The sequence below is a fragment of the Channa argus genome, chromosome 5 (genome assembly GCF_033026475.1).
Source record: "Channa argus isolate prfri chromosome 5, Channa argus male v1.0, whole genome shotgun sequence".
Taxonomy (NCBI): domain Eukaryota; kingdom Metazoa; phylum Chordata; class Actinopteri; order Anabantiformes; family Channidae; genus Channa; species Channa argus.
Window position 1 is genome coordinate 22995067 of NC_090201.1, and position 16546 is coordinate 23011612.

Here is a 16546-nt window from a genome sequence, read left to right on the forward strand (position 1 = left end):
AACTTTTTCCAGCACTGTTGCATGTTGTACTTGCTTGCGAGGAACGTGAAAGACTCTGAAGCAACTCACTCTTGGCAACGTGGTCAAAACAGCAAGGAAAGAAGGAACCATTGGCAATAAAGTCAGCAAATTTACAAACTAATCAGAATCACATGTCATCAAGCTGTCACCTTTTCACACATTTTATCTATAAAAACCTGCTATAATACACCATGACTATTTTAAAAATTAGAGATACTAGAAAGAGCCACTGTGCGAATGATTTCCGCTCTGTCACGGTAAAGAGATTCTGCCTCAGTGAGTCGACCAAACTCATTTCACCTGCTGCGTTCACCAGCTGTTAGCCATTGATAAGTCACACTGTTATTTTCTGCTCCGGTGTCTCCTGTCGTACAGTCACAGGACGTTTTGTCAGTCTCTCATTCACTGTCAACAGAGCAGCTTCTAAACCAGTTGATTGGTGGTTTCACAGATTACTAACAGTGTTCAACTCTGGAATAGGCTTTGGCGTGTGGATAATCACTGTTATCCTTGGTTTTATCTCTTTCAGATGTTAACTACTCCACAATCTACCAGGTTGAATTCCTTGAAAGGTCCTGTTATTTGGTTCCATTTTTGAGGCATTTAGCCCCAACTTTCTCTCTTGTGTGGTGGCAATTGATGAAAACTGCATGCTGTGTACTGTGTTTTGTCACAGTTCTAAAAAATGGCCAACTCAAGTCATCTTCCCTTGACGTATGCAGATGATGAGCGGGGATCCGACCTGAAATTACCGCTGATTTAGCAGCAGCCAGTGAGACAATAAAAAAATTCGATTGTTGGTGACAGCCAAGCATAAGATAGGAAAAGTCAAACTTTATTGATCCCATCAGGGACATTTGTCTGAACACACCATTAGATAAGTGTAGCTCACTAGTGAATTTTTATGCAGTTGGCTGTTTTGTTCATTATTGACATCTGAATTAAATTACATATAAAGTTAATTGCTTTGCAAGGGTTTCTATTCTATTCTAACCCCCTAATCTGTACATCAGACTTGGTGAATGCAACATTAGTTAAGTCTACAAGTATTCAGTGATCAGAACAAGACCAAGTAATAATGGACTTTTCCATTAACTTCAAACCCTAGTAATCTCTTTTTGCTAACTCCTTTCCTACATTTAGCAGTAGTTTCCTAACCCTGACTGGTGCTGTTAACCACTTATGGGAAAGGATGGTAGCGATAGGAAGGATTTGCATGTTTACAGTGGGCCAGCATTTCTGTGCCTGGAGATTTAAACGACTGAAGCTTGAGTCAGCTGCATGTTTTAAATACTGTGCATTTCAGTGCTGCATCTATTAAATATGACCTTAATTACTCTCAGGGACGGACTTTGGAGGCTGTGAAGTCTCCCTGTTTGTATGTCTTCTTGTTAGGGCATATAGAGATTATTAGCACTTCAGAAAGTTTCCCATTTATATTTAAAATTTGAATATTGACTCAAACATTAATTTACAGGCTTAAAGGTGGTGATTCACATTCAACATGGCATGAATGTACATGCCGTTGTGAAGCAGAACATTACTCTTGCTGAGGCTACTGCTGGTGGAGAAACTGGTATCACCACCTCTGGAACAGTGAATTCCCCCCATTATACATAGGTTCATGCAAGAAATCGGCTTCCTTGCTTTGTCTCTGTTTTGCTGTTCTCATTGCTATGGGAATGAGGTCCAATAGCCTGCAGCTCAGAGAAAAACAAGAGCAACAGGAAATTAACAGATCAATTTTAACAACCCAAAAATTGAACTTGCTGTGCTGTTGTTCTGACGAATCTAGAAGCAAACCATATGACAGTTTCTCCTGTTCTTTCGAGTGTAAGTTTACATGCAGGAGTGATCAAATATCTTTATAAGCAGCTGATGTTTACATGACATTTCTGTGCCGTAGTAGGGAATTTTAAAGTTTACACAGACGAAGTCAAACAGCATTGGTGAGAGGAGAAGAGAGAAATAAAGAAAGTTATTGATTCAAAAATCTTTTCAGGAGTGAAAAAGGAGGTTGACTTTCTGTTGTCTCCAGGAATTATTCAACCTTCAAAAAGTAAGTGGTGCGATCCAGTTGTGATGGTTCCTAAGAACGATTGGACAATAAAGTTGGGTATTGATTTTAGGTATCTAAAGGCAATTTCCCAAATTTGATTTTAAAATTACCCAGATCAAATTATGATCATAAAAAGTTCATTTGCAATTCAATTCAATTCAGTTCAACTTTATTTATATAGTAACACTCAAAAAAATACATAATATTTAAATAAATGAACAAATACTTCAGTCAGTAAAATAAAACCACAAGGGTAATGATGAATAAGCAATTCAGTCTTTGTTGACCTTTCTGGAGTCGTTCAGTTCTCCCTGACCTCCAGGTGAAAAATAAAACAATACCAACGCGGTGAGCATAACCATAACTTCAGTGGTTTTACCCAGTGTAGGTGAAGTGAACCTTTTCACCTCATCCAGTTTTACTGTAACAACGTTTGAAGTTTGTGGAGAGGATCATCGAAAAAACAAATACTTTTCAATCTTGCCCATTACTTTTTCAGTGTGGATCTGGTCTTAACCGCAGCACCAAAGCCAGCAAAGGCGGTTTTACAGCTGAAAGCACAGACTGAAATGTTTTTTATTGTGACTTCACATCAATCTGTTCCATGAACTGATAAAACACAGCAGTTCCCAAGAGACTGTGAAGGCTAGAAAACAAATCACCCAGTTCTCCCTCCCCCCCTGTGCCTCCTTCAAGCAACCACGTCACAAACCAGCACACTGATGTGCCACAACTTTAGCATTCATCTGATGATCACAGAGGGGAATTACTTGCCAAGTACAGTTCAAGTCCAATTAACCTGATTGGTGAACCCAACTATTAATAATGTCCCCAATTAAAACACAATATTTATCGCCTTTGCCTCATTACATAGCAATTAACAGGAGGTCCAGTTATTCCTCATCACAGCTCCTGCTTGCTGATTCACGATGGCAACGTATAAATGGCTGCTTGAAATTCTGCTGAAACAGGGCTCTTTGATGTGTGGTAATTAGTGACTATTGGGATCCACGTATTCACAAACAAACCTTCAGGGTTAATTATTAAACAGTCTTCCTCCAGCTGACTGAATTCAGTTCTCCGTGTGATGCTCTGGTGGGCATCTGCTCATATTTAACCATTTTGAACAACAAGATTTAACTGAGGTCGACACTGAAATGTTATGCTTTTACAAATGTATTTAAATCATTGTCTCTATCATCGACCCAATTTCCTAAACACGCATGGGCATAAAAGGCCATTACGATAATCAGAAAATAATTCTATGCTGCTACAGCAAACATCGAGTATCTATTCATCTAGCTATAATCAACCACTGATTACAGTGTGAAATACGAATGGCGTGAGAGGGATTTTTTTATTTATGGGCCATTGATAGATTCTGGTACCAAAGCTGCGATGGACGTGCAGCATTAAACCCCATATGGACAGGAATAACACACCAGGGAAATGTGGGGAATATTCTAATACTGTCGCTACTTTATCTCTTTAATCTAGATAGATTTAAACAGCAATAAGCAAAATGGATTTAGGCTGCTGTGGACAAGACCAAGCTAAAGCTAAAGTGTTGACCTGGAGGCACAGAACGAGAGGCCAAAGCACTGTGTGAGGTAAGTTTGAGTAAAAAAATAAATAAATAAGAAAGTGGATGTTATTTGGTATGTTTGCATCCATTTGTTTTTATGTATACTATCAAAACTTAAAGCTACACAGCATGTTACGTTTCTGACTACGTCTCAAAATGTATCCTAAAGTGGAGATTTGCTGTCGTCTCTGACGAAGAAGAGCACAGGCAGAGATCATCCCTTCTAACCTTCGAACCAAACGTTTACATTTACATCTCAGCTTAATTAGTACGTTTTGAAGCATTTTCTGTCGATAACGACTGGCACCCGAAGGGCTGTGCAGGTGCGTGAGAGGATCCTTGTGGATCAGTTAAACATTTTCAGTTATAAATGTTTTTTTATTTATAGATATTATTTTTCATCAGATTACATTAAACTGTGTTCACATCTGATAATTTATTAATAATGTACAATTTAACATTGTAAATCTTTTTCAACCTATTTCCTTATCAATGTTCACTATCAATGAAGATTGATTGATCAACATGTGGGAAATGATCCACTGTGCTGACCCTGAACTCATGGGAAAAGCCGAAAGGACCAAAAAAAAAAAAAAAACAGCCACAGGTAGATCTGCTAAAATTGTGTATTCTGTGTATTCTCACATTTCCTTTTCTTGGCTTTGTTATGGCTTTGAAATCTCTGTGACACAAAGTCTCCATATATATCTTTTCTATTCAAACAGGAAACTACATCACAAGTTGGGATAAATTGTTTTGTTTTCTGCTGCCAGTCATCTTGGAAGAAGGGATACTCGTGCTTTCTTGTTGAAGGCTGTTGTTACTATAGACAGAAACCCACAGACGTTTTTTTTTCCTGTGTTCCATTGTGTTCATAACGAAAACCAACTGTACTCTGTGAGGTTTCCACATCAGGAAGAATAAAGAAAAGAAATACATACAGAAATAAAAAAGACCATTTTTGGGACCACTGTCCTAAACAAGTCCTTTTATATTTGTCTAACACTGATAATTATAATTAATGTAAGTATTACATTATTATAAAATCCCAGTATTGGAAATCTCTTAGGTATCTACCAATACAACCTTGGTAGATGTTCTTGTTATCTCGACATTGATTTTAGAAAAACTTAATTGAAAAAAGAAAACCATGCCTCAGTTGCATGCAAAGAAGTTTTGGAATGAAAAAACAATTTGGACATTGCATGGGCCACCACACGATACAAAGTCCAATAGAATGCTTAAACGCCTTGGCTTGGGTTAACTCAGTGACCCTTCCTTTTCACTCTGCGTCCAGGAGCAAGCTGGAGTCAGATAAAGCTTTTTTTAAAGCTATAGCTTTAAAAAGGTTTCAAGCTTTAAGGTTAATTTCTTTGCAAAGAAAAATACTTGTTTACAGCTCACAGCTTGTAGTACTTTCAGTTTTAATGTTTTATTAATTCTCTTCTATATTTGGATGTCTAGCTCCATATTTGCCTGCTACAGCCTCTGTAGCTGCGTTTCAATCAGAAAGCTTGTAATAATTTCTTTCCTAGGGACTAAAGTCCAAGAACCTCACCTGTGGGAAAAGTCCCTCTAGTGAATTGTAATTTGCAAGATGCCCCCCACTGTCGCCACTCAGTCCAATCCCGACACTCGCTTCGTACTATCTGTGTTTAAATTAAAATGACCACTACAGCTGTAATCTATAGGGAAGTTACTGCAAAAGAAAACAATCCTCTTGCTCAGCCCCAAGTGTGAATTGATAGGCTTAATGAGAAGCTAAAACAAACCTTTTCACTCAGAGATGAAGAAGTAGTGGAAAATGATCAGTTTCTAAGATTCCTAGTTCTCCCCGTGCTTGCGTGGGTTTCGTCCGGTGCTCCAGTTTCCTCCCACAATCCACTGACTCTGACTCTGATCTCAGAACTACTTTCACTAATGCAGCTCTGAGGATCTGTACTCCAAATGTGAGATTAGACTTTGTCACGCAATTCAGATGGTCAAACAAACATATCCTTCTTAGACTGTCTGCTGGTTCTGCTGCAAAACTTTATTCATCTCTTAGAATGGAAGTGCCTCTCAAAGAGCAAGGTGGGACTGATTTACAGAGCATTGAAGGGATGAAATTCCATCGTCAAACACAGATTTGATCAACATCTCACTTGTCGTTTTCTTTAAAGGAAACTTATTTATGAATAAAAACAATATGCTCACTTACTTCTCTGAATAAATGTGGAAAGATTTTGTGAACTCACCATGTTATCTTGCTCTCCAGACAGGCTTGTTCAAAGCTGAGTCAAATCAATTACTGTAAAGTTTTTCTGTGTTGCATTTGTGTGTTATTATGTGATTTTTCCCACGATAAACAACTGCCAGTCCTGTATTCAGCATTAGTCCATTTAAGGACATGTAATTTCAGTAAAGTTCGGTGCATGAACTATGGTGTAATGAAAATAATGAATTGTCAGAGTCTTGTTATCATGCGACTGAAGTGAGTTTTATTACCACAATTTCCTTGAGTTAGTGTTGTACTGTTGAGCGCTATTAAATAATTAAATACTGTATGATCAGGATAGGGAATTTCAGCGCTAAACTTTTGAACCTTCTGTTGGGTTGGGCAAGAAAATCCAACGATAATCTTAACTGCTCTCTCCATCCATTATCTGTATGCGCTTATCCTGTGTAGGGTTGTGGGGTGGGGCTGGAGCCTAGCTGTCGATGCCAAAAGGTGGTGTACACCCTGGACGAGTCACCAGACCAGCACAGACAGACAGACAATTCAATTTAGTTCAAGTCATTTAAAGGCACTTCACAGATTAAAGTCAAGACTATGATGTGTAAGATGTATAGATTCTCAGATTCTCACCTACAGTTTAGCTTAATTAGATTCGCCATTTAACATGCATGTCTTTGGACTGTGGGAGGAAACCCACGCAAAGATGGGGAGAACAAGCAAACTCCACAAAGAAAGCCCACGGTCGAACCAGCAACCTTCTGGCTGTGAGGCGGCAGTGCCAACCACTCCACCAATTATACTATATATATTATACTGTCTTTGGGGAAGTCCTGAACATTGAATTTATTACTAGGATGTTAGAACGTTGGGAACCACTAGAAATATGAGCTGAATTCCTTGTATTGTATTTACTGACAGTAACCTGTAGTACAACTACCCATTACAATGTTTGGCTTTATCCTGTGTTAGTATTTCAGTGAATTGTAAACTATATTTCACAATTCAATTTAATCGTAAAGGTTAGTGTAGCTGTGGGGGGCATGACTAATATAAGTCATCACTTCACTCATCCACACACACACACACACACTCTACTTATCAGTATCAGTAATCTATAAGAAATCCACAGAAATTAGATGGAAAAGTGACAAACTCAACGAAAAAACGTCAACAGACCTCGACACGCGTTTTTTACTTGTTGGTTTCCCACAACAAAAGAATAAACAGAGTCTGACCTGCCTGCATGTCCTCCCACAGGCCAAAGACATGCACAGAGATGAAAGAGGACTCTCCTGTGGCTCAACCGGAATGGAATATCTACATGAAGTAAGCTCTGAAAAAAATATGCTCCTGCCCCATATAAGAAGAATTTGAGTAACTTTAGATGTGTGCTAGGAGATCGTACTAATTTACCAAGGAAAAAGCTCTGCATTTCTCATGGGCTCAGCAAACATGGAGAATCCAGTTGCACTCCAGTGCATCTCAAGCTGTTTTTGAAATGAAGAAGGATGGGAACAAAATGTCATTTGATGTCACTGTTGAGGTGCGTCGTGTATTTACCAATACACCTGATAAATGGATTAACATAAAATGGTTAAAATGCGCTGCCCCTTTGCCAGATGCTGTTTTTGTTCCATATCAAATTTTAATAGGTTTGACCCTGTTTTTTGATCATTATACATTTTCTTTGCCGTAATTTCTGACCACGTTTTCTTAGTGACTTAGTACTTTTGTACTTTGACTAAATTTTAGAGCATGGAGTTTGTACTTCATCTCGGGGCAAACATTTGCAGTGGTATGTCTACTTTATTGGAGTACTTTTAGGCAAGTGCTCAAACTTTTACTTGAGTACCGAGTTTCTCCACCTCTGTCCCCTTTGAATAAAATGTAACTGACCGACTCTGTCCAAGTGTGTTCAATTTAGCCATATTGAAATCAGACAAAACACAAACATATGCACAATTATCTAGCTCCATCAAAAAATGTTTGGACATTTCTGCTTAAACATTATACTGATATTCTTGATAATCTATTGCCTGCAACTCAGCTCATTTTTAATGTTAAAATGAAAGAAAACAAAGAAATACATAAAGATATTATTATTGAAATCTCATCAACATGAATGAAAAAAGAACGAATGCAGATGCAGACAGAATTTCCTTACCAACATGTTCTGAAGTTAAGCTGTGAAGTTAAGTAGTTTAGTGAATTACGCCCTCTGGTGGAGACTGTAACGAATGAGCACACTGGACAAAATACACCTTTGTGTGGAATTTACATAAAGATGTACACCGCCTCTAAATATTTGAATGCACATGTCCAACTGTTCAGTGTTTCAGTACTTGCTGCATAACATGCTGTTCTATAACAATGTGATGCACCACAAAAATCACAAGGTGATTCAGCGATCAAACATTCTGGTTCAATCACAATTTGTACTTCAACAGTCCTCTCTCATCATGCTGTTCACATTTTGGCATCATGAGACCAAGACGACACCTAACAATTGACAAGTTAATGAAACATTGACATTTTTTTGTTTGTATGGGAAATCAGAACTTTGTGAATATCTATTTGCTCTCACATAAATCTTTAAACAGCACAATTTTACCCTAAGAAATGCAGCGAAGACGAAGTACAAGTATGTAATTAGGCCAGCAATTCAACTGAGTTACGTGAGCAAAAATCAAAGTAGTTCTACATATGACTCATAAAAATGTTTTTGAATAAGTCCAAATTATCCAGTGCTTGTTAAATTACAGTACCTGATTTCATCAAAATTCTCATTCACATAACTGATTTTATTCAGAAATGTACCCTTTAGTTAGTAGCAATAAAAATCTAATTTGAGGGTGACATAGAGTGGACAAATATCTGGGTCTTCACCTAAACAATAAACTAGACTGGACAGATAACGTAGACGCCTTAAAAAGGAAAGGACACAGCAGACTTTCTCCTGAGGAGACTAAGGTCTTTTGGAGTGCAAGGAAAAGAACTGAAGTCCTTCTTTGACTCTGTGGTGGCCTCAGCCATCTTTTATGGTGTCGTCTGCTGGTGCAGCAGCATCTCTGAAGCAGACAGGAAGAGACTGGATAATTTGATCAGGAAGACCAGCTCAGTCCTGCGGATGGCCCTTGACACAGTACAGGAGGTGGAAGAAAGGATGTAGGCAAGTTATCATCCTTGGTGCAGAGCAAATCTCACCCCATGTATGACACAGTGACATCACGCTGCTACATCCTGCCCGGAGGAATAATTTCATTCGTCTTTTCTCCCTGCTGCTGTCAGACTTTACAACCCGAGCTGCTCCCAGTGAACCAATACTCACTATAATATACATTCCTACTACTGATTTTAACAATGTGGAATAACATCGACCCTAGTGCAATTGTTTGTTTGTTTGTTGATTGTATACTTTATTTGTACTTTATACTAACGTTTTGTTTGTAATCAGAAATTCTTTCTGTACATTTGCAAAATTATTTCTGCTGCTGTATCACGGAAATTTACCCATCCGTAGGTTTATCTTATCTTATCGTATTTTATTGGATTATAATTGACAATGTATTCATGTGCAAATGTTTTGTAGTACATTTAGTAAATAGTAAATGTAAATGTACTAAATTAAAAAGTACAAATAAATTCCTCCCCACATGTGGACACTCGCAATTTCTTTTGAAAATAACGGTTTGTACTTCCACCTGCATGGTCCAACGAGGGCAGTTTTATTAAAGAGAGTGAAGGTACCGCCTGTGAGTCACAATTCAGGACAAACTATCCCCCCCTTTTCTATAACGCATGCGTACTTCATCCTGACGGGCAGAAGGAATTAATAATTTGTTTTTTAAAAGGAAGTTTGGCACAGAAGCCTTGCAGTACGTCGGCGATTATCGAAATGTGATGAAGCTATAAAACCGGTGTCCATTTTTTTTTTTTTTTTAATATAAGTGATTCGAGTTGCTCCATTGCTGCTGGACGGTTCGGATCATTAGTGGAGTAACGTAAGTGTCATTACGATCAGTAGCGTACAAAGCGAAAGCAAGTCTGTCAGTGTGTCGGGTTGTTCCCTCAATGTTGCAGCTGTTTGGTCCAACTTATAAAACTGCAAGCAAACTATTTATTTACCCCGTTGACATTGGTCGAGTGGTTTAGCTAACGGTAACGTGATCGGGCTATTCGACGTCGGTAAGCTAGTGAATCTATTGAGCAAGCGCTTGATGTCACTGTCACCGTGTAGCTGTGAGTGTGCGTGTTCGGGTTGGGCCGATTCTCTTTTAACAGTTTTTGCTGGTGTAAAGCTGCTGAGAGATGCGAAGCTAGGTTGGTTTTATTTGTTTTTGTTTTTAAAAAACGCGTTAAATTGTCGAGTTCTTTGAATTGAGTTTGGTGCGTTACACTGTCAGCTACAGCAGCTGTAAATAGCCCGCATGTTTGTTTCGATTCCTCAGTGAAAACACAACTACTTCCCCAAAAAGTTCCACCTTGTTCCACAACATTTTAGACTAGAAGTCCCACGTGATTGTGTGTGTGGGTGTGTGTGTGTGTGGTTTTGGCTCTTCTGAAAGTCAGCTCAACAGACCATCACACACCCACGTTCAATGAAATGCTATTTCTTTAATCTGCTGTTTTAACTGGTGTTTTCTGTTTTTAGTTACTGCAACTTTCATTATCGCTGATCTGACAGTTTCTTTTCTCGACTGAATCTAAAATGTCCAAGTTGATCTTCTTCCTCCTCCATGCTCCTATTTTTTTTCTCTTTCGAACAACAGAATGATTGTAGCATTGTGGTTGTTTGTTTTAAAGTTTATCAAATTGCATTTCTTGTCTTTGTTTCAAGTTATTAATGCACATCATAAGAGTAATGGAATGCAGCAATCAATATATATTCTCATTATCAATACATCTTAATAACTGACTGAAGTAAAACTTATCTATTTTTTGCTATTTTTGCTTAGAAATTACCAACAATACATACATCTAAATAACTGGGGTAGATCAGCTGGTAAGCCATTCGTCCACAGACCACAGGGTCAGTGGTTCGATCCCCGAAAAACATCAGCAGCAGCAACTGTCCTGAAAACGTGGGCTGCCCGTTATATAAAACGTCTAATTCATACACTGAAGAAACTGTAAACAGAGAAAGGAGCTTTTGATTTAAAAGTCTTTTAATGATTAATACTTTAGAAACATTGCTGCCGACTTGTTAGTTAATAAATCAATAAAGCTTTAAGTATTGACAACATTATTCCAACTTTAAATGTTAATGTTAATCACATGTTATACACACAGATGAAACTGAACATAAACAGTATTGTGTGTGTTTGTGTACAGGACAGAGTGAACCAGCAGCGCGCACACACACACACACTCAAACACAGAGTGAGGAGGCCATGTGGTGGTTCCAACAGGGTCTCTGCTTCCTGCCTGCTGCTCTGGTCATCTGGACAGTGGCGTCTTTTGTCTTTGCTTACATCACAGCTGTTGCGCTGAGACATGTGGACCCACTGGTGCCGTACATCAGGTCAGACTCAGACAACACGCACACACACACACACACACACACACACACACACACACACACACACACACACACACACCAGTCCACCGCCCTAAGTCTTAAAATATAATTGAATTTTGCTCTCATAAAAAAAGGAAGTTGCTCACTCTTTTTTTTTTTTGTGCAGAGTTTGCCACCATCTGACCTGTAGTGAATTCTGTGATGTAATCATATCTTTGAATCATGAAATTTTCTGTGTTGTAATTGTAATTCCCCCTTAGTCACAGTCGTATGCTGTACGCACAGGCAGCAAAGTCACTTTAATTTCAAAACGAGTCCTTGAGTTCAGAGAGTTTTAGGTAAAAAAACACGTTTGTTTTTTCAGTGAGTTTCCATAGTGACACCAGAGTTACTCAGTTTCCATCCTATTGATGATTTAATTTTCCTGAAATCCCTTTTTACCAAACGAACCAAACTCTGCTGTTTATTGCAGTGACACGGGAACGATGGTACCAGAGAGGTGTGTGTTTGGCATCATGCTGGACGTTTCTGCCTTTTTAGGTAAAACACGCACACACCATTTGTCTTTCTTGTGAAGACCATCTGTGACTGAATTACACCAACATCCTTTTCTACTGTATAACCAAAGCAAACTGATGCAAAATTGTCTTATATGACCAGATTATTGTGCTGCTGTTAAACATTCCCTCTTTTATTTTGGCAGTGGAAGGGATTTTGCCTCATGGTTTATGATTATTAGTTCTGTTATTTTGAATGATTGCTGTGTGTGTGTTTGCAGGTATAGCGACGGTGTACGTGCGTTACAAACAGGTGGAGGTTCTTACAAATGAGGAGAAGCCTGTGTTCAACAGACTGAACTGCCTGGGGCTGCTGCTCGGTTGGATCAGCTCCTTCGGCATGTGCGTTGTCGCCAACTTCCAGGTGAGTTTATCTAGGCCTGGGTTATATCACAGCTCTGTCTGAACACCTCAGCAGTGAATCTGTGCGTGTCTGTCAGTAGAAGACCACCCTGTTCTCCATGCACCTGGTGGGAGCCATACTAACCTTCGGAGTCGGGGCTCTCTACATCCTGGTTCAGACGGTGCTGTCACTCAAAATGCAGCCTCACATCCACAGTAAGGCCATCTACCTGTCCCGCCTCGGCATTGGACTCTGGACACTGGGCAGCATCATCAGCAGTATCCTATAACACAGCAACACCTGGAAACGCACAATCCGGCTGTGATAAAGCAAGATTTGTTTTACATGAGAGCCACTAAGTAGTGTCATAACATTGCGATAACTCTGGACTATGAAAAACCGAATGAAAACATTTTGGTTGAGTCACTAAAAAAGGCAGCATTGTGCAGTTCAGATGTGTCACAGAAATCAATAGACAAATCTGCATGAGTTTTGACTTTCGTTCAGATTTACCTTCAATGACCTTCAAACATTTGTATCCTTAAATTTATAGGATTCCACCTGTACTGTTTCCACTACAACAGGAACCATGACCTGCACCCTAAACGATAGGTTCACAATTTTGAAGGGGGTCTAAAAACAACAGCCAGGTGCCCACGTGAACACTAAAAAAAATAGTTTTTGTGCTGTGACCATACATGTAGTTACTTTTCAGGACCAAATTAATGATACCAAATACAGAATGATCCCTGGTGTGAAGATCACATCTATCCAGCAGCGTGTAAAGTAATTCAGATTTTAATTGTAGATTTAAAACATGTGATCATCAAAACGGGTTCATATAAGGTTGTTTTTAAAAAAAAAAAATCATAATGCAACATTATTTATAATCTAATAACATCGCATGTCAGCAAGAGCCAACGGAGGCAGGAACAGATCTGCTCCTACTATGTCTTTCTGCCCACATCAGCCTTTTAAATGTTGTGTCATGCAAAAGGCCTGTTCATCAAACCAACCTGATCAAATGTTTGGTTGTGCCACATCCTGCTACTTATGTTAAAAAAAAAATAAATTACTGACTTACTGAAATGTTACTTTTTCAAAAGAATTAGAAAACCTGAGGATTAATGGAAAGTAGTTAAACGCACAGTTTGCATAAGCTGATTAGTGACCATCCTCTGTACATGGAAACCAGTTCCTTGCAGAGCTGACCAAATCCCGTGCTATAAAACATTGAATCCTTAACAGCCTGTCAGTGTTTGTATCATCGGTCATCATGTACAGCAGCCTGCGGGGAGTGGACGTACCTCGCAAACTGCACTGGGTTCCTGGAGAGAAGGTCAGTCGTCCTCTGTCTGTGGAGGCTGAGATATATGTGTAGCAGCAGAGCAATAACACACACTCCTAACTAAGGTTCAGTGCTAGCGCTAAAATAACGCTTTACCTTGTGAAATGTAAATCTGTAAATCTGCTTTGGATACTTGATTATGTGCAGCGGCTGCAGTCCGATATTTAGCGGTTCATTATATATCTTTTTTCCTCCAGGGTTACACAGCTCACTTGATCAGCACAGTGTCCGAATGGTCTCTGGCCTTCTCCTTCATCTGCTTCTTCTTAACCTACATTAGAGATTTTCAGGTATTTTTTTTCTCCTCTTTTCCGCCACACAACTGCCTTTTGAAGGTGATTTATTTATTTATTCATTCGATCATTCCCAAGTTAAATTTACGGTAAACTACAACGCGATCTGGTAGTTTAGGTAACAACACCACATTAATATCTTAACTAATTCACTCTTGCAAAACATTTATTTAAACGCAGTCCTCATAGTTACAGACACTGTACGTCCAGATATATACAACTGTGTAGATTCATAAATTCGTGAAAGAACTATTGGACAGTTTGGGGAAATTTGTATGTCTGTACAGAAAAGTGTCATTTGTATTTAAGTGCATAGGTTTAGTTCCTACACCATATAATGTGTTAAAAAACTGATGATACACTGTTTAAGGGCAACGACTCAGTTTACACATACAGTACACTTAATTCTGAAGGTAGCAGTTAGTTTTTCAACTCAACCACCGGATTTTAGCACTTTCTCAGTGCTACTTTGCCACTGGGAAAACAGCGGATCCAACGTCATCATCATCATCAAAGTGAATGACATTTATGCACATAAGCCGATACAGCACATAACAAAGTTAGTAGTGATTGAATGCGAGCTCGTATTCCACACATGCACCGCAGCAGGAAACATTTGCACAAGTTAGCTGATCGTCTGTAAATCTTACTGTAATTGTTTTAGCAGAATTTCCGAACTCTATTAAGACAGATGCTATATACCAGTACATTCACCTCACCTCTGCTGTACACAACCCAGGACCGTCTACAAACACTGGACGGTTTTACTTTTTTGAGTTTGCATATTTTGTGGGTTTTAATAATTTGTCTGTTACTGAAAATGTTAGTGTTCTTATTAAAAATCTGAGTTAACAAACTGATCCTTTGTTTCTTTCTTTGTTATCACAATGAAGAAAATTACTTTGCGAGCAGTTGCAAATATACAGAGCAGCCACCTGTATGAGAGGCCACGTGGAAGCATCGCGGGGTCAGATGATCACAAACGCCACGTCTCTGAATCGTCTCCACTGCTCGTAGGAGGAACTTGACCAGCGGTGCAACATTCTACAAGAACTGCTTTTACAAAGATTTATTTTCTGTTTAGAGATATTAATTATTATTATTATTATTTTTTTTAAGGGGTTTTCTAAATGTTGTGGTGGATCTTAAAGGGTCACACAAACACATTGTTTTGTCCTTTTATTGGCACTGGTATCCGTCTCCCTTGACCCCTGTTCGATGAAGGAGAGTTTGAGGTGCAACAATTAATCTCAACGAAAGGAGACAGTTTCCACAGTGAAATCCTGTTCACTTCCATTGTACTGGGCTGCAGATATCTGCAGACCTGGACTTTTAAAACCAAAAGTATCTGATAGAAGCCAATGACGAGAGTAAGGTTTTGTAATTTAAACTGTAAATCCAAGTATGATGCTTTTGGAGTCAGTCCAGTCCATTTCAGAATCAGTCCATTTCTATAACTTGCTGCACTTTATATCATTAAATTTACACGAAAAAATTCTACTTTGTTAAAATCATATAAATGTTACTACACATGTCTAAATAAAGGATCATTGGATGGAAATATTTGAACAATGTTAAAATCAGGGCCTTCCTTTTAAAATGCATGTTGATTTAACTGGAGGGTTGGAGAAGTAGAACTAATCATCTAATGACCTGATGCCACTAGGAATTTACATTTTAACTGGTTGATTATAATGTAATGTCTTTGAAATTATCAAAAATGCATTTAAATTAATAATATGTATATACTGTAACATTAAAGTAAAAACAAATCATCTTTCCTCAAGACATTATACATCAAAACTTAGGTATTTTTTTCTTCTTTCAAGAAGTATATGTCTTTCAGTATTTGCTCAGAAGTGGAGAGAGTGCTGTCTGAAACTCCCATTGGAGCCCATTGTAACAGTAGTCCACACATTGTCCTTAATTCACAAACGGGGGCTGTTTTAAAATCGCTTTATTGAGTATTTTCAAATAAAGTACATTACCATCTTTGATCCAGCCTTCTGCCACTGTAAGTTTTTTTATTTTGTTCATAGGACTAATACTTTTTCATATTTTGCACATTTTAGTGCCTGTCCTCAGCATATGTGGGTGACTCAGCGGGTTCAAAGCTGCCGTTGCCATGGTAACAAAGCGGAATCAGGTCATGTGATCCGCCTCGGAGCTGACACTTTATCTGCTTTTCGCCCACATGATACACAAACACACGAAACACACCTTCAAAATAAAAGCCTTTTTAATACTTTTTCAAATTTTTTGCATGTAAATTGTAAAATGAGTTTTTGCTGAAGTCTACTTACAGTGAAACACACCTTTCAGAATAAAAGCCTTTTGATACTTTTTCAAGTTCAGCTTTTTTCAGCTTTGCTGGGAAAATCCTTTCAGCACTGAAGCGTTTTCATTTAGAAAATGCTATTTCTATTTATTATTATTGTTAGTATTAAGCTGCTATATTTTTTCTGTTCTGTTCTCCACACTTCGGATTGTCTGCTGTCATTTAACTGAGAAAATTTCAATAAGTAAACTTTTAAACTTTTAACTTTTAAAGTCCTCCTCCGCTCACAAATAAATGCAGTGGATATGTATTCTATGAAGACATTT

At 38.4% G+C, this 16546-nt stretch overlaps 1 protein-coding gene across 4 annotated transcripts; it reads left to right on the plus strand.

Annotated features, from left to right (window-relative positions):
• The first annotated feature begins 9697 nt into the window (after positions 1-9697).
• On the plus strand, positions 9698-16260 carry LOC137127501 (DNA damage-regulated autophagy modulator protein 2-like). 4 transcript variants are annotated; one of them, XM_067504558.1, is made up of 8 exons: positions 9698-9884; positions 11193-11404; positions 11874-11941; positions 12180-12322; positions 12402-12579; positions 13558-13640; positions 13847-13939; positions 14836-16260. In XM_067504558.1, the coding sequence occupies exons 2-8, from the start codon at positions 11274-11276 to the stop codon at positions 14968-14970; spliced, it is 831 nt and encodes a 276-aa protein (XP_067360659.1). In that variant the 5' UTR covers positions 9698-9884; positions 11193-11273; the 3' UTR covers positions 14971-16260. The 4 variants fall into 4 exon arrangements, with proteins under 4 accessions (XP_067360659.1, XP_067360657.1, XP_067360658.1 ...); XM_067504556.1 differs by having other exon boundaries at positions 9699-9884; positions 11215-11404; XM_067504557.1 differs by lacking the exon at positions 9698-9884 and adding an exon at positions 9915-10068 and having other exon boundaries at positions 11215-11404.
• The last annotated feature ends 286 nt before the right edge of the window (positions 16261-16546 follow it).